Genomic DNA, 19,223 nt, shown 5'->3' with positions numbered 1-19,223 from the left:
AAATGCTATTGAGATGTTTTTGGAGGTCTTCAACAGCACCATTTTGGGAAAGGATATGAATGGCAATCACAAAGGCTATTATATCTTCAGTAGCTGACTTGCTAGAACATTCATTTGGGGTAAACATTCCACTTTCTTATTCCAGTCCAGATTCTGACCATTTGGTCCAACTGCCCACTCTTTCTACAACATCTCTGAAAGATGCCAATGTTCCAACCATTGTTTGGACACTTCCAGCCGATTCCACAGTCGAACAGATTATTAAAGGCAGTCTGACTCCTTGTAACCTTTCACCTACTGGCGCTGGTTTTGATTGCCCAAGCCACACAACTCATATCCAATATCCACTTCACTTTTATACTTGTCTTCTACATATGTGAAGACAGTCACATTGTCTAACCGTAGTCTTCTTTCATCTCTAAAGTGACTCTAGTTTTCTATCTGTTGCTTTTATACTAAATTCCAGATGCTCTAATTCCACTTCCCTCCTCTGAATAAAAAACAAAACCAGGGGCGCCTGGGTGGCTCAGCTGGTTGGGCGGCTGGACTATTCCTTTCAGTGCAGGGTCATGGGATCAAGCCCTGCACCCAGTGGGGAGTCTGCTTGAGATTCTGTCTCTCTCCCCCTCTGCCCCTCCCCTCTGCTAGCACGCTTTCCATCTCCCTCTCAAATAAATAAATCTTTAAAACAAAAACAAAAACAAAAACAGACACCAACCCCCCCAAAACCCTTTTACATGCAATTCACACAAAACTGAATATAATAGTTGAAATTCAGGTTTAGTCCAATGTAGACAGCTGAGTAGCATATAAATACAAAACAAGTGTTACCTTGCTTAGCTAGAACTCTACAATACAAGCTCTTTTCAACTTGTCATTGTCTAATAACATATAAATTATGTACCTCATCTCTTTCCATCATCTCTACATGTGAATTCCTTAAACCTAATAAATGTTTTACACATTTCTCTACTGAGTGATACCTCTCTGCACACCCCAAAGACCGAAGCCATGGAATTCTATCACCACCCCCAACCCCATTCTAAGATTCTAGAGAATGCTACATATTTCTTTCTTCGGCTATGACAAACAACATGACTTTCTCCCAAAGTTTTTGTCTCTCTTCTTTATTTTTCAGAAATAAATTCAGAGAACCAAGCTCCTATACTGAAATCTGCTGTTTTCTAGGGGATTATACTGTCAAGAATTTCAGATGCTATTGCTTTCGGCAAAATTAGACTTGCAGCCTCCCTATCTATCAACTTGCCTCTACAGGTTTTGTGATGTATTACAAAAAAAAATCATTCATATCCTCTGTGTGTGGTGGGGGACTGAAGAGGAAACAATTTTTCTGAAGGGGCGCCTGGGTAGCTCAGTCCGTTAAGTGTCCAACTCTTGATTCTGGCTCACGTCATGATCTCAGGGTCATGAGATTGAGCCCCACATCGGAATCCAAGCTCAGTGAAGAGCCTGCTTGAGATTCCTTCTCTCCCTCTGCCACCCCCCACCCTGAGCTCTCTCACTCTCTCTAAAATAAATAAATCAATCTTAAAACAAACAAACCAAATGGCTTCTTAAATCATATTTATCTAGAAGAAATGCAATCTAGTTTAAGAGTAAAAAAGCACCCAATAGAAAAAAAGTTCCTATTTATGTTGATTATTTTTCATTAACAGAACTTAACTCCTTGGGAGTTAACTACTGGGAGCAAGTGCCTATTCTTTTTTTTTTTTTTTTAAAGATTTTATTTATTTATTTGACAGAGAGAGAGAGACAGCTAGAGAGGGAACACAGGCAGGGGGAGTGTGAGAGGGAGAAGCAGGCTTCCTGCTGAGCAGGGAGCTCGATCCCAGGGGACCATGACCTGAGCCGAAGGCAGACACTTAGCCGACACTTAACGACTAAGCCACCCAGGCGTCCCTTCTTTTAATTTAACTAAATATTTTAGATCAGAAGACAAACCAAATTTTCCTAAACTGTTCTATCATGATTCATTTCCTTAGTCTGCACAGATCTCATTCCTATTCCTTGGAAATCAAAACAGAAAGACAAAAATGTGTCCTGTCCCCATAAAACTGCCAAACTTTAATTGGTTAAAAAAAAAAAAAAAGAATTTCCCTCCACAGCTTACCCTACGATGTACAAACACCAGGAACTGCTTCATCAAGCAGTTCCACAGTCCCCACACCTACACTGAGCTTCCAATGGCATGTTTATATGCACACCAACATGAGTGACAGCTCACTGTCTACAAGAGATTATAAAATTTATTTTCCACATATAAGAGAAAATGCAGCTGGATACATTTATTTAAAAATTAAAATAGGTTCTCTCATTAATTAATAACTCAGATTGAATTTACAAAGCTAATTTTTTAAAAAGTTTCTTATATGCCTGGGTTTAAATGCAGGGCTTTTAATGCTCTGGTTTAATGTACACCATTAGCAACTTTTATTTTCTTACTCTCCTTTTACACCTTAAATTCTCAGTTGTATAACCTCTTACCAGATAATTTGGATAAACAGTGAGACAGGCTGGTTCCAAAAACAAATTTTCCATTTCAGTCACAGCCACATGAAATCCATGTAAAAAAAGTACTTTGAAATGTTGGGAAAGAACTGAGAGTGGGATGGTGGAGGAGGAACAAGGTCAATAAGAAGCTAATCCCATAACCTCTAAATATTACTATTTTCAGATATGAACTCATTAATACACCAAATTCTTGAAAGGTAGCAACTAAGATCTTGCTTGGCTATTTTTATCCCACAGATCAAGTGAACAGAATCTAAGTAACACTACCCTTTGGATTACTTATCAGTTGGTTACGACAATTTGCCAAATCGGTTGTTTAAATGTTGACTACATGGCCAAACAGGACAATCCAAATTAGCTGACAAAAGATAGCACTGATCACTAAAATTTTAGGCAAAATGGCAAACAGGTGAGATCTGACTTCAGTATTTTTCTCCTTTCCCTTTCTGCTGCCCACAGGCTGTTTCTAGTTCTCCCACCAAACCTTCCTCTTAAAAAGGCTCCCCAAATAGGAACCCAACAAAGTTGGAACTGATAAAGAAAGCATACCTTCTAGTAGGATTTAGATTTTAAAACAGGGACAAGTTAAGCAAACAAATCAAGTAAAGGCAATGTCTGTGAACATGGAAATTTTTCTTACACTCTTTCTCTGCTCATCATTTCTACTCCAAAAGGAGGGAACATTTTAAAACGTATCCTTCTGCTTTTTCAAAAAATTAAACAATCATGTAAAACAAAATAAAAAACCATGATTATCGTTAAGTATGAGAACCTACTCCCATTTTCAATCATGCATAGCTCACCTGAGAATATAGTCATGATCTTTTCTCCAAGTGAAAGGTATAAATGCTTTATGGAAATAAACTATTTCATTCCTAGTTCTTTTAAATTCTTCAATTAAACTAAATACCTTTATATCATAAAGTCAACCTAGTAAATATTAAAGGAAATGTAATTCAAACGATCTCTCAGAATGAGGCGAGGTTCGTCCCAATTTCAATTCTAGATCCAACCTAAAGTACCTCCACCATCTTTTCCTCTCATCCTACCACTTTTCACCCCAACTTGTGTGTATGTGGCAGCCACGACCCGCCCCCACCCACCCTAAGTCAGATCTCAGTTCACCCAAACTAGACTATTTCCAGTTCTAGCCTCTCCAGAAACTTGCTAATGACTGACTACCCTGATAAACCCATTAACACTAATGTGTCAATGGCTAATTAAGCTACTCCTCCTAAATTACATCCTTGTATTTTACAAAGGCCTTTAAGACCCTAATCCAAAGGATTGATAAAGTTATCATGGAACTTGCAAGAACGATAAATCGTGGAGATAACTGGCCTTTCAAACCACAAGGTGTACTGCGTCCCCTACTCTTTCTTGTGTATGTAAGGCTCTTGGAGTAGCAAGACCGGAAGTTGGTACAGGTATTGTTGATATAAAACAAAGCAAAAAAAAAAAAAAAAAATTCCAGTGAGTGGGGCACGCTCGCCCCCTAGCCCTATGTCCTCGCCTCGGTCCCCAATCGATGAGAACGAGACGACCAGCACCGGAGTCCTAGGGGGGAACAGCTGGCGGCAGAGGAGCACAGTGTTTGGTTTCAGGCCCGAGAGCCAGGGTGGGCAGGTGGGGTGTAGGGCGAGGCCAGGCGACGTCGGTCCCAGTTACCTGCGGCAAAGTGGAGCGGGGTGGATTTCCTGCCTGCCGTGTCGCGGCTGTTCACTTTCTCGGGGGTCACTAGCCTCTTGACTCGCTCCACGTCCCCGTTGCGGCACGCTTCGAACAGCTCGCGGGCGGCTGGCTCCACGGCCTCGGCCGCCGCGCCCGCGCAGGCCGCGCCCCCGCCGGCGCAGCGGCGGCCCGACATGATCCTGGCCGCCGCCGCCGCCAGCAGCAGCGCCAGCAACGGCAGTAGGAGCCCCGGCCCTGCGAGCAAGAGGGCGAGGCCCCCCGGAGGAGACGTGCTCAGGGCCCGGGCCGCTGGGCTCCCTGCTGTCACCGGGGTCTGCGCAGTCCCATGGCCGCGCCGCCGCGCGCCCCTCGCTCGGCCCCGCGACCCCGGGCTACCCCTCCGCGGCGGAGGCAGCGCGAACCCGCCGTTCGAGCTCCGAAGCGACGCGGCGGCGGAAGCTGGCAAGGCCCCTCCTGCCAGCTCCGCTGAGCCCTGGGAGGGCACGTGACGTGGTGCGGCGCGTGCGCAGTCGGGGGAGACCGGCCCGGCAGGTTTCGGCAAGCGGGGGCCTTGCGGAGGGGCTTGTGGGAAACGCGAGGCGAGAACCTTTGGCCGCGGGAGGAGAGGGGCTTCGTCCCACCGCCATCTTTGCAGTGGGTTTTGCTGAAGTCGAATGGTTTTAGTTGTCTTTTCTTAAGGCATGGATTTCCTGAGCTGAATTTCCTTATTGTTATTACACTGAAAAGAGCCCTTGAAAGTCCCCCCCCCCCCCCCCGCCAATCTTGCATATTATTTTGGAATTCTTAGTGTGGAAGTTTTCCATTTTTCAGCTTTCACAATCCCTTTCTCCTGAGGGATTTCTTTTCCGTTTTCTTTACCGTCTCTTCCCTTCCCCATGCAACTGCTATTCTGTTGTTTCTTGTGAGTCACATCTCGAAAACAAATGAATTTCTTTCCACTTAATGGGACGTTTGGATGAGCTGCCTCAAGTTCATTTAAAAATTAGGAAAGCGATGAAAGTTTGTTCCAATTCTAAATTAATAATTGAGAGGGATGGCTCTGATTAATTACTCTTCCCAAGTCGTTAGCTCAGAAGTTACTAATGTGCCCATAAGGATATCATCATTGTACTGACTTGGTTGGGGTGTGGATACACTGGGTATACGCATCACCGACAAAGTTTGATGATTTGCTATATATATATATATATGTATAGACAATCAAAGGAAGGAAAGAAAGCACAGTTAACTGTCACGCTTAAGGTAGTGATCTAGCTGTTACCATTCCCTACTCCATGCCCTGGCCTCAGGAAACTGCTTGAAAGTAAGGTACGCTTACATGAAATGATACATGTTGACCTTTGGCATGCTGACAAGCATTTTCCCCCTTGTTGTCTTTAACTTCTTAACCTGTTTTTCAGGAAATTCAGTTTCTGTTTGGGAATGTTGACTCACTACTGTGCAAGAAGATAGAGGATGTACACTTTTAGGAAGGAACATTTTTATACATATATAAATTATATAACTATATATACATCATAATATATTTAGTAATTTATATTGCATATTAATAAAATGAATATCCATGAATACATGTAGGAACTACAGCATCAATACTATTGCATCTACGCTTTTCTTTCCCATTTCATCCACTTGCCAAATGTGTTCCTAGTTTTATTATTCTGTGTATACTAATTTGCCCTTATTAATCTTTTCCCATGTGTGTATCCCTCAACAACATATTGTTCAGTTTTACTTGTTTTGGAGCTTTATAAAAATGTCAGTCTTTGTGGTCTTTTTTCACTTAAGGAGATGTTTGTAAGTCTCATGAATTCATTTTCATTGCTTTATAGAGTTGCTTTGTATGAATACACCACAAATTTACAATTTTACTGGCCACTTGGTTTGCTTCCAAGTTTTGTTATTATGATCATTTTATTTTTTTATAAAGATTTTATTTATTTGAGACAGAAATGCAATTGGTGTCTTCAACCAGTAAACACACTCACATATATAGAACAAAAGTTTAACGAAATAATTAAATACTCACATCCCCAGTGCTTAAAAAATGCTATTTGTGATTCTCAGTAAATGGATTACAGAACTCACAAATGAGTGTTGACTCAGGGTTTGAAAAGCACCACAGGAATGGACTACCTAGGAATAGAATTGCTGAGGGAAAATGAATGTTCACTTAACAAGGTAATGCCAAATTGTTTTTTGAAGAGATTGTTAATGATGTACATGCCCACCAGCAGTGTGTATTTTTTTTAAATCTCTGTCCTTGTCAATTCTTGGTATTGTCAGATTGATTTTTCCAATAAATATAGTGGATGTAAATGGTATTTCAAAAAGGTCTTAGTCTGCATTTTTATACATACCGAATGATCATTAGGAAAATGCAAATCGAAACCACAATGTGATACTACTGCACATCCATTAGGATGACTACTGTCAAAAGAACAGAAAATATGAGTGCTGGTGAGGATGTGGAGAAATTCTGGAATTCTTGCACACTTTTGGTGGACTATAAAATGGTGTGACTACCATGGAAAACATTATGGCATTTCCTCAAGAAATTTAAAATCAGACTAGCATATGATCCAGTAATCCCTCTTGCATATATACAGAAGAACTGAAAGCAAGATCTCTAAGAGATATTTGCACAGCTGTGTTCATAGCAGCATTATTCACAATAGCCAGAAACTACTCAAATGTCCACAAGCAGATGAATGGATAAACGAAATGTGGTATACATATACAATAGAGTATTATTTCACTTTTAGGGGCACCTGGGTGGTTCAGTTGGTTAAGTTTCTGCCTTCGGCTTAGATCATGATCCTGGGGTCTTGGAGTCCTTCAATCTAGCCCCAAGTCAGGAGTCAGGCTCCCTGAGGAGCAGGGAGCCTGCTTCTCCCTCTCCCTCTGCCCCTCCCCCCCCCCCCAGCTTGTGCTTGAGCTCTCTCTCTCAAATAAATAAAATCTTAAAAAAAAGAATATTTTTCCACTTTTAAAAAAGGAAGGAATTCCTGTTATATGGTATGATATGGATGAAGCTTGAGGACAATATGCTAAGTGAAATAAGCTGGTTGCAAAAAGGACAAATACTGTATTATTCCACTTATATGAAGTGTATTAGTTTGTTAGGGCTGCCATAATAAAATACCACAGAATTGGTATATACATTTCTATACCTTAACAAAAAATAAGTAGAAAATATATTTTAAAGTCTATTATGGACAATTTCAAACATACACAAAAATAAGGAGAATAGTATAATGAACTCCCCTGTAACCATTGCCCAGCTTCAACAATTGTCACAATGTTGCCATTCTTCTTTTATCTCTTCTCTTATTTATAAAATGAACTATGTAAAATGATTTTTATTAACTTTTAAACAAAGTATCATGTCACTTTACTAGTAAATATTTAGGTATAAGTTTCTAATAATCAAAGATCTTGTTGTTTTTTTTACCATAATGAATACCATTTGAACATATTAACCTAACCAAATTAACATCAATACCTTAATATCATCTAATATCCAGTCCATTTAAAATGTCTACAAGTGCAGGGCGCCTGGGTGGCTCAGTCGTTAAGCGTCTGCCTTCAGCTCAGGTCATGATCCCAGGGTCCTGGGATCAAGCCCCACATCCAGCTCCCTGCTCCTTGGGAAGCCTGCTTCTCCCTCTCCCACTCCCCCTGCTTGTGTTCTCTCTCTCTCACTGTCAGATAAATAAAATATTAAAAAAAAAAGTCAACAAGTGCTTCAAAAATGTCTTTTTACAGTAGTTTGATAAGCCATACTTAAAAAAAAACCCACTTATGATTGCAATAAAACTAGAATGTGCAAGACCTATATGAAGGAAACAACAAAATTTTATTGAAATTCATTAAATAAGACCTAAATAAACAGAGATATGCTACATCCAAGGATGGGAGGACTTGATAACCTGAACATAGCAATTCTTCCCAAATTGATCTATAAATTCAATGCAAGTCTCATCAAATTCCCAATGGGATTTAAACTCGGGACACATTCCAAAATTTATATGGGAGACCAAATCTCAAAAAAAAGCAAGGAAGAATTAGGTGTGAGATTTGCCCTACCCGATTTTAAAACTTATTACCAAGTTGTACTATGATAGTCCTAGAGGATGTGTTAAGATGTATTGGAGGTGGGGGCGCCTGGGTGGCTCAGTTGGTTAAGCGACTGCCTTTGGCTCAGGTCATGATCCTGGAGTCCCTGGATCGAGTCCCGCATCGGGCTCCCTGCTCAGCAGGGAGTCTGCTTCTCCCTCTCCCGCTCCCCCCTCTTGTGCTCTTTCTCTCTCTCACTCTCTCTCTCAAATAAATAAATAAAATCTTAAAAAAAAAAAGAGATGTATTGGAGGGGGAATATCTAAATCAATCAATGGAATGAAATACAGTCCAGAAATAGACTCATGAATATAGGGAAGCTTGAAGTGGCACTGCAACTCTCATCTGAAAAGAAGGAGTTTTAATAAATGGTGATAGGACAATGTGAATGTAGTTACCACTACTGAACTGTACACTTAAAAACGGTTAAGATGATATAAAGTGCAAATAAAGTTGAGTATCTTTTCACATGTTTATGGTCTATTTGTATTTCCTTTGCAGTAAAATGCTTATTTATACCTTTAGCCCATTTTTCTATTGGGGTGTTTACCTTTTACTATTGACTTATGGGCATTCTTTATATATTCTGGATACTAATCCTTCATCAGTGTTGAAACTATCTTCTCCCAATTATGGTTTGCTTGCTTACTTTCCCAATGAAAAGATGTCTTAACTTTAATATAGTTGAATTATGAATATTTTCATCTACTTTGTGTTTCTGTGTGTGTTTAAGGAATTTTCCCTTACCCCAAGGTGGAAAACATATTTTTTATTTTCTTCTAAAAGTGAAAATTTTTGCTTCTTACACTTACATCCTTAATCCTTCTGCCCTTGATTTTGGAGTATGGCATAAGATAGGTTTTCAATATCTTTTATTTTCTTCATATAGCTAGCAAATTGATTGTTGATGATATTTAGATTTAATGCTGTAATGGGTTAAGATTTGGGGGGATTTTGAGATGGGGTAAAATGTGTTTTGCATATGCGATGGATGTGGGTTTGGGGGAGCCAGAGGGCAGACTATACTGAATTGAATGGTATCTCCTCTAAAATCATGTCTAATTTGAACCTTAATATGTGACCTTATTTGGAAATAGGGTCTTTGTCAATGTAATTAAGTTGAGGTTATATTGGATTAAGATGGGCCCTAAATACAACCACTGGAGTCCTTATAAGAAAGAAAAGGACACATAGACACAGACACATAGGGAAAATGTCATGTGAGGATTGCTGGCAATCACCAATAGCTAGAAGAAGCATGGGAGGATCTTCCATAGAGTGTTTCGGAGAAAGCATGGCCCTGTCGACACCTTGATTTCCAGACTTACAAAAGAATAAATTTCTGTTATTATAAGCCACCCAGTTCATGGTACACAGCCCTGGGCAATTAATACACTGAGCCACTGATGGTTGTTAAGAAATGCTTGTCGGACGCCTGGGTGGCTCAGTTGGTTAAGCTACTGCCTTCGGCTCAGGTCATGATCCCGGAGTCCTGGGATCGAGTCCTGCATCCGGCTCCCTGATCAGCAGGGAGTCTGCTTCTCCCTCTGACCATACCCCCTCTTGTGCTCTCTCTCTCTCTCAAATAAATAAAATAAAATCTTGAAAAAAAAAAAAAAGAAATGCTTGTCAAACACAGATATGTGTGGGACTGAAAGCTCACAAGATCATAGTAGACTGGGCAGATGGATCAAATGAACAAGTGGCGAGGGAATGAAAAAGTGTTACTAAGCAATCTCGGCTCAAGTGTGATGTTGTAGGAGCTTGGGAATGAGACCGCACTGCAAAATGATTTAGTGAGGAAGCTGTGGCTTGGTATTTAACTTACTACCTAATGGGAACTGATTATATGCCTCTTATTTTTCTTTTCTTTTTTTTTCATTTTCCACCATTTACTCTTGTTACCAAAAATAGTTCAACTCTTCTTGCAAAACAAAAACAAAACAGTATATACTGGACACATACGTCACATTTTTCTTCCTATGGCTTTAGCTCACCCCCACCCCACCAAAAGAGACAAAAAAAAAAAAAGAAAGCCCAACAACAACAAAAACAAGTCTACCTGACCACATTCACAGAAAATGACACCAGGATACACTACAAAATGGAAGGAGGTGTCCTCTGCTCTGCGTCCAAAGGTTTCTTCTCCATGTCTTGTACTAGGTGAGTAACCATCACTGAACATGCTGTGTCAAATCAAAACATAACTTCAACATATGTCAGATCTCATGAGAGATGGTGAACATAGAAACTGGAAATTTTCCAACAGTATTTTTCTTTAAATAAGCATGTCAAAGCAGCAATTCTTTTAAATCATAAGGTCATTTCTTTACAACCTAGTCAGTCCTTGTTTTATTTGGGCTGTGCTCTTTCAAGCAACTGACTAGATTTCCCTTCAACAGAATGTTTGTGACTCACTTGTCTTCCCCATAAAAATTAAAGGGAAGACATGAATTTAAACTGAAACATAGTTTGTGCTTTACATGCAAATAAGCATTCTAAAGAAAATCCTCCTAGCTTCAAACCTACCTAAATGCACAGGCTTCATAAAAATGCATTTTTTATTTGGCCTACTTACTTTAATCTGTGTATTCCTTTGAATTTCTCTAGATAAATAGGGATGGTATTTTGGCTTCTCAATTTCTATGGTATTTTCAGCTATTTTATGTTCAAGACAAAAATTTGGTATGTTTTGTTATTGCTAAAGCTGATAGAAATATATCCTCATCTTATTTTGTAAAAAAAGAAAAAAAAACAAAAACAAAAAAAGAACCTTTCATATTTGTTCTTTTCCCCAAATGTTTGTTGTTGAAAATTTGAAAAATAGAGGTCAGCAAAAGGGAAAAATATGTTAACAAAGGTTAACACCATGTACTTGTATTAATGCTTGTGTCATAACTTGGGTTCTTTGGGAAGCTGACTCTGAGATGGAGATTAGTGTGCAGGACATTTAATAGGGAGTGGTCTTGGGGAGGGGGACAAAAGAAACAGGATTGGGTAGAGGGAGAAAGTTGAACTGAGATGCCGTCCCAATCAACCAACCTGATGACAAACTCTGGATCTGGGACAGCCCTTCAAAATTGTCCCAAGTTTGGGCCAGGGGAACAGGTGCTTATATGTCCTGCACTGATTAGTCACTCGATATGAGCTACCTTTGGAAGGAGGTAGGATATTGGGCCAGTTTTCTTCAGGCAAAACAATCCCCAAAGAAGGCTGAGAGCTGAGGGCTGTCCTCCTGCAGCACTTCCAGGGGCTGAGGGGATAAGTCCTCCATTTCTGGAGAGGGATCTGGGTGGCAAATGCAGCATCTATCACATACAGCTACAGAAAATTGATTTAATCATATACCACAATTCATGGCTGCTATGGACTGAATGTTTGTGTCCCCACCAAAATTCGTATGTTGAAGCCCCAAACCCCAGTGTAATGATTTTTGGATGTGGGGCCTTTGGGAGGTAATCACGCCATGAGGGTGGAATTTTATAATGGGATTAGTGCCTTCAGAAGAAACAGAGAAAGATGATCTCTCTTTCCACCATGTGAAGATCCAGCAAGAAGGTGGCCATCTGCAAGCCAAAAAGAGGGTTCTCATCAGACATGAGTCTGCCGGCCCCAGCATCCAGAACTGTGAGAAAGATTTGTTTTTTATTTTGTATATTTCTTCTTCTTTTTTCTTAAAGATTTTATTTATTTATTTGACAGAGAGAGACACAACGAGAGAGGGAACACAAGCAGGGGGAGTGGGAGAGGGAGAAGCAGGCTTCCCGAGGAGCAGGGAGACCGATGTGGGGCTTGATCCCAGGACTCTGGGATCATGACCTGAGCCGAAGGCAGACGCTTAACGACTGAGCCACCCAGGCACCCCTGTATATTTCTTTTTCTAAATGAATTTACAGACAGAAGTGTCCAGTGATAAGTTCTATAATTTAAATATATATTTTGTTATAAGACACCTAATTACAGTTGGGATTTAGACACCATCATATACTGATCAAAAAAAAAAAAAAAGATAAACTCTCTTGTTCAGCAGTCTAACTTCCCAAATCATAATCAATAGCTTTACTGAAGGGGAAGCTCTGAAACTCTGTGGTTAGACCTTCTACTTTTAGCACAATAGAGTAACTTATGGCAGAAAAATGCACCCTTTAAGAATAACTAGAGGGGCACTTGGGTGGCTCAGTCAGTTAAGCAAGCGGCTGCCTTTGGCTCAGGTCATGATCCCGGGGTCCTGGAATCAAGCCCCGCATCCGGCTCCCTGATCAGTGGAGAGCCTGCTTCTCCCTCTCCCTCTGCCTGCTTATGCTCTCTATCTCTCTGTCAAATAAAGAAATAAAATCTTAAAAAAAAAAAAAAAAGAATAGAGAAGTTGGATTAAAAAAAATCTTGGGTATGGGGATGCTGTAAAGGCAACTTAGAACTTGAGAGGTCAAGATTCTGAACAGGGGAAAACCATGGAGAGCTGAACTAACATTCTGCAGTCATGTTTTTCCATGAGGAATTTCACAAATATGGGCTCAAGGAATGTGGCTGGAAACCCCTAAGAGTCTTGGGGGAAAGGGTTGCTGCTGGAAGGCAGAGAAACCATCAAAGCTTTTGGTAGTCCTGTGGATCTAAACAGACACAAACTGGAGGCTGGAGGGGCAGAAAACTGAGCCCCATTGATTAGGTTTATTCCAAGCCATTTTGCTGAATCCTGAAGTAACAAAGTATAGGGGGCAAGAAGCTAGGGAGAAAGTTTCTGAAAAGCAGAGTGGAGTTTTTTGGTCATCTAAGTCTACCAAGGAGTTAAGGATTAGAGTTCAAGATAGGTCATGAAGGGGGGACTGTGGGGAACTGCCCAAGTTGTTGGTTGGAACTCTGCAGCCTGTACTCTGGGGTGGGAATAATGAAGAGGTAGAAAAAGCCTATAGTAAAACTGCAGCCTAACCTTGAGTCGTCAGTCTCGATTAGATTAAGGTGATTGCCTTAACTCTACCTACCTAGCAGAGGAAATGATGAACCCTCCCTGGAAATTCCCTCATGATCCAGAGCCTCTATGGTTTTTCAATACAATACCTGACTATCAATCAAAAATATCAGGCATACCAAGAAATAAGACAAAATGACCATGAACACAAGAGAAAAATCAGACAGGTGATTTAGAATTATAGATATCAGCCAATTTTTAAAATATAACTATGACGAGGATAGTCAAGAAAATAGAAAAAAGGGAGAAAATAGATTAAGAGAATCTCAGCAGAGACAAATGGGACATAGTGAACGGGTCTGACATACATGTAATTTGAGTCCCAGCAGACTAAGAGCAAAAGGCAAAGCAAATGCTTCAAGATGGAAAAATAAAATGCAGAAAACAAATGAAGGGCAATGAAAAAGCTAAATATATGTGTAAATATAAATGGATTTTGACTATATAAAATAGCAGTAATGTTCTTTGCAATTTAAAATATATAGAATTAATGTACAATAACAATAACACAAAAGGCAGGAGGTGGTAAATGGAGTTAAAGTGTTCTAAAGTCCTAGCATTGTCAGGGAAGTAGTAAAAATAACAATTAATTTAAGGCTGTGTCATGGGTTAAATTGTGTTCCTCCAAAAAGATACAGGGAAATTTATAGCTTTAAATGCATCTATTGGGGAAGGAGCCAAGATGTCCTTCAACAGAAGAATGGATAAAGAAGATGTGGTTCATATATACAATGGAATATTACTCAGCCATCAGAAAGGATGAATACCTATCATTTGCGTTGACATGGATGGAACCGGAGGGGATTATGCTAAGTGAAATAAGTCAAGCAGAGAAGACAATTATCATATGGTTTCACTCATATGTGGAATATAAGGAATAGCGCAGACGACCAGAGGGGAAGGGAGGGAAAACTGAATGGGAAGAAATCAGAGAGGGAGACAAACCATGAGAGACTCTGGACTCTGGGAAACAAACTGAGGGCTACAGAAGGGAAAGGGGTGGAGGGATGGGGTAACCAGGTGATGGGTATTAAGGAGGGCACATGATGTGATGAGCACTGGGTGTTATATGCAACTAATGAATCACTGAACACTACATCAAAAACTAATGATGTACTATATGCTGGCTAACTGAAAATAATAAAAAAATAAAATAAATTCATATATTGGAAAAGAAGAAAGACTGAAAATGAAGTATCTAAATAGTCACTTTGAAAATTTAGAAAAACAACAGCAAATACATCTATAAAAGTAGGAAGAAGTAATTAAAGAGGGTGCCTGGGTGGTTCAGTTGTTAGGCATCTGCCTTCGGCTCAGGTCATGATCCCAGGGTCCTGGGATCGAGTCCCACATCGGGCTCCCTCCTCGAAGGGAAACCTGCTTCTCCCTCTCCCGCTCCCACTGCTTGTGTTCCTGCTCTTGCTATCTCTGTCTCTGTCAAATAAATAAATAAAATCTTTAAAAAAAAAAGAAGTAATTAAAGATATGAGCAGAAATTAATTAAATAGAAAACAAATGCACAATAGAGAAAACCAACAGAACCAAAAGTTGGGTCTTTGAAAAGACTAGTAAATTTGAGAGACCTGTGGCAAGGTAAATCAAGGAAAAAAGAGAAAGAAAGCACAAAATTCCAAAGCAGGAATAAAAAGAGGCCATTTCTACAGATCATATGACATTAAAAAAAATAAGATGATATATACAACATAGATTGTATAGTCCCATATCTACTAAATAAGTTGATTCTGTAATTAAAAACTTTCCCATAAAGATGTTTTCAGGCCCACATGGCCTTATGGGTGAATTCTTACAAATATTTCAGGAAGAAATAACATTACTTTTATACAGTTCCTCCAGAGAATAGAAAAATATGAAGCACTTCCAACTCATTTTAAGAGGTTAGCATAACCTCTGGTACCAAAGCTTGAAAAGGACGTTAAGAAATGAAATGATTTTCATTACAATCTCTTACAACAGGAGATATGCAGAAATCCTAAACAAAATATTAGCAAATTAAATCCATCAATGTATAAAGAGAATGATATATCACGACCAAATTGAGGTTGGTTTGGCATTTGAAAATTAATCAGTGTAACTCACCATATTAATGGAAAAAAGAGGAAATGCATGATCATCTCAGTAGATGCAGAAAAAGCATTTGATCATGCAAAAATCATTGATGATAAAACTCCTAGCAAATTTAGAGTAAAAGGAACTTCTTTTTTTTTTTTTTAAGGTTTTTTATTTATTTATTTGTCAGAGAGAGAGAGCACAAGCAGGGGGAGTGGCAGGCAGAGGGAGAAGCAGTTTCCCTGCTGAGCAAGGAGCCCAATGTGGGACTCCAGCCCAGGATCCTGGGATCATGACTTGAGCTGAAGGCAGATAGTTAAGCGACTGAGCCACCCAGGCGTCCCTAGAAGGAATTTCTTTTAACTGATAAGGAATATCTACAAAAAACCTGGAGAAAACATAATACGTAAGAGTAAGTTATTTAAAAACACCCCCTTGAGATGGGCAATGAAACAAGTTTACCTTGTTTACCAAGCAGAGGGACGGGCAGAGGGAGAAGCAGACTCCCCGCTGAGCAGGGAGCGTAATGCAGGGCTGATCCCAGGACCCTGAGATCATGACCTGAGCTGAAGACAGATGCTTAACCAACCAAGCCACCCAGGTGCCTCCACAGGTTACCTTTTATCATCACTTCTACTCAACACTGTCCTGGAGGTCCCAGACAGTCCAAAAAAGGCAAGAAAAGGAAGAAGAAGGAAACAGATTAATCTCAGATGACATGATTGTGTATGTAGAAAATCCAAAAGTGTTCATGAACTATTAAAACTAAATTTAAGCAAGGTTGTAGGATACATGGTCACAATGTAAAAATCAATTTGTTTTTTTATCTACCAGCCACAAACAATAGCAAATAAAATTTAAAAAGATAAAATCTACAATTGCATCAAAAACATCAAATATCTAGTAATAAATATAAAAAAGGTGGGCAAGACCATCACACCAAAAGACTACAAATAATTGTTGAGATAAATTAAAGATGACCAAATTAATAGAAGTCAGAGAAGCTGGAAGAGCACTCGCAGGAAGTTGGAAAAATTGCAGGCGCCACTGCTGTTACCACAACAAGGTGAGCCATGAGGTAAGTGACAACGTGCACGAGCTGTAACAGTGCCTGCTCCGGAATTCTAAACATAAAAATTATGACTGCTGCATTACTTCTGCCCTTCAAATCTCATGCCCGCCACCCCCCCCAAAAAAGTCTCTTGTGGCCCACTCTAACAAAAAACCATCAGGGAAGGGAATTCTGGAAGATGTAGTTTTGCCTGCCTAAACTGACACATTATAAAGCTACCACAGGTATCAATTTTTCCCGAATTAACTTACTGATTTAATTCAATTCTAATAGCAATCCTAGCAGTTGTTTTTATTGCCCCATAGAAATTGATAAGTTTTTTTTTAAAGATTTTATTTATTTATTTATTTGAGAGAGAGAGTGAGAGAGAGAAAGAGCACAAGAGGGGGGAGCGGGAGAGGGAGAAGCAGACTCCCTGCCGAGCAGGGAGCCCAATGCGGGACTTGATCCCGGGACTCCAGGATCATGACCTGAGCCGAAGGCAGTCGCTTAACCAACTGAGCCACCCAGGCGCCCAGAAATTGATAAGTTGAATCAAAAATTTATCTGCAAATGCAAAGGACCAAGAATAGTCAATACTATAATCTTGAAGAAGAACAAGGCTGGTGATTTGGAATACCAGTTGTCAAGACTTGTTATGTTGTTATAATAATGAAGAGCCAGGGAAAGACAAATAGACCAATGAAAGAAAACAAAAATTCCAGAAAGAAACCCACAAATAGTTACCTCATTTATGACAAAGATAAAAAACTGCAGTACAGTAGTGGAATGATGGTCTTTTAATTTATTTTTTAGAAGATTTATTATTATTATTATTATTTAAAGATTGTATTTATTTATTTGGGAGAGAGTGAGAGATACAGAGAGAGAGAGCACACACAGAGGGAGAGGGAGAAGGAGAGAAGCAGACTTCCCGCTGAGCAGGGAGCCTGATATGGGGCTCCATCCCAGGCCCCTGGGATCATGACCTGAGCTGAAGGCAGACGTTTAACCGTCTGAGTCACTCAGGTGCCCCATTATTATTATTTTTAAGGTTTTTTATTTATTTAAGTAAGCTCTACACCCCATGTGGGACTTGAACTCATGACCCTAAGATCAAGAGTTGCACACTCCTCCAACGGAGCCAGTCAGGTACTCCAAAAGATTTTTTATTATTTTTAAGTGATCTCTACACCCAAAGTGGAGCTCGAACTTATAACCCTGAGATCAAGTCACATGCTCTACCAACTCAGCCAGCCAGGTGCCCCATGATGGTCTTTTTAATAAATGGTGTTGGTGTTAACAAAAATAAAATGAGTTTTTGCTCTTGCCTCATACCTCACACAAAAAACAATTGCAGATGCATTAGATTTAAATATAAATAGTTAAATAATAAAACTTTAAGAAGAAAGCATAGAGTAATACATTCATGAAATTCGAACAAAGTTTTTTAAAAATTATTTATTTATTTATTAATTTATTTAATTTATTTAATTTAGAGAGTGCATGAGTGGGGTGAGGGGCAGAGAGAGAGGGAGAGAGAGAATCTCAAGCAGATTCCATGCTGAGTGCAGAGCCCAATGTGGGGCTTGATCCCAAGACCCCGAGATCATGACCTGAGCTGAAGTCAAGAGTCAGGCACTCAACCAACTGAGCCACCCAGGCACTCCTGGAATAAGCAAAGTTTTAAAAAGAGGGCCCAAAGAATGTGCTAACATAGAAAAAAAGTTGGTAAATACCTTTAAGAGAATAAAAAGGTCAAGCCCCAGAGTGGGAAAAGATAGAGTATATTTATGTCTGACCACTGACTTGAAAAGCCTCAGATATATAAAGAAGTCCTATAAATTAATTTTAAAAATGATACAGAAGATGATAAGAAAGTGAACAAAAGCCTGGAACATTCTTAATAGGCATATAAACAATTTCATTAGTCTTCACGGAAACACAATTTAAAACCGCAGTGAGGGGCTCCTGGGTTGAGCGACTGCCTTCAGCTCAGGTCATGATCCTGGAGTCCCAGGATCAGTCCCTCCTCAGGCTCCCTGCTTGGCAGGGAGCTTGCTTCTCCCTCTGACCCTTCCCCCTTTCATGCTTTCTCTCTCTCTCTCATTCTCTCTCTCTCAAATAAATAAAATCTTTTAAAAAAAATAAAACCACAGTAAGATATCAATCACTACTTATCCATCAGAAAGGCTACAATATAAAAAGACTGACAATACCAAATACTGGGGAGGAAATAGAACAATGGAACTCATGTCTTGCTGGTGGGAGTGTAGATTGGTACAACCATTTCAGAAAACTGGCAGTATTTACCAAAGCTGAACATATGCAAATCACATGACGCAGCAATCCCACCTATTCTAGGTATATACTCACCCCAAGAAATGCATACATACTTTGATCCAAGGTATATTTATGAACTTCAAAGAAGCAGTATTCATAATAGTTCCAAACTGGAAATAAGACCAATGTCCATTAATAGTAGAATGAATAAAAAGTTGTGATATGCAGCAATGAAAACAACATGATAAGTCTCACAAACACCATGGGAAGCAACAGAAGCAAGAAGATTCATATAAGCTTCAAATAGAGGCAAAAGTCATGTATGGTATTAGAAGTCAGGATAATGGTCACCATTGCAGGGAAGTGACCACCAAGAAGGAGCACAGATAGGCTTCTGAGTGGCTGGTAGTGTCCTAATTCTTGATCTAGGTGCTGATTACTTGGGTGTAACCAAACAAATAGCAAATTAATTTTAAAAACATAAAATCTGCAATTGCACAAAAACACACTCAT

General features: G+C 39.7%; 1 protein-coding gene across 2 annotated transcripts in view; it reads right to left on the bottom strand.

Moving 5' to 3' along the window:
• The window catches only part of TNKS2 (tankyrase 2), a 68,043-nt gene extending 63,410 nt beyond the window's left edge, over positions 1 to 4,633 (bottom strand). Inside the window, exon 1 of one of the 2 annotated variants that reach the window (XM_035025028.1) lies at positions 4,201 to 4,633. In XM_035025028.1, the coding sequence (XP_034880919.1) occupies positions 4,201 to 4,399 (199 nt within the window). In that variant the 5' untranslated portion in view covers positions 4,400 to 4,633. The remainder of the gene's footprint in view (positions 1 to 4,200) is intronic. The other variant, XM_035025019.1, reaches the window with a different exon arrangement.
• Between the last annotated feature and the right edge of the window lie 14,590 nt (positions 4,634 to 19,223).

This window comes from Mirounga leonina, unplaced genomic scaffold, assembly GCF_011800145.1.
Source record: "Mirounga leonina isolate KUSES-001 unplaced genomic scaffold, KU_Mleo_1.0 Mir_114, whole genome shotgun sequence".
In the NCBI taxonomy this organism is placed as follows: domain Eukaryota; kingdom Metazoa; phylum Chordata; class Mammalia; order Carnivora; family Phocidae; genus Mirounga; species Mirounga leonina.
This window is presented reverse-complemented; position numbering and strand designations above follow the sequence as displayed.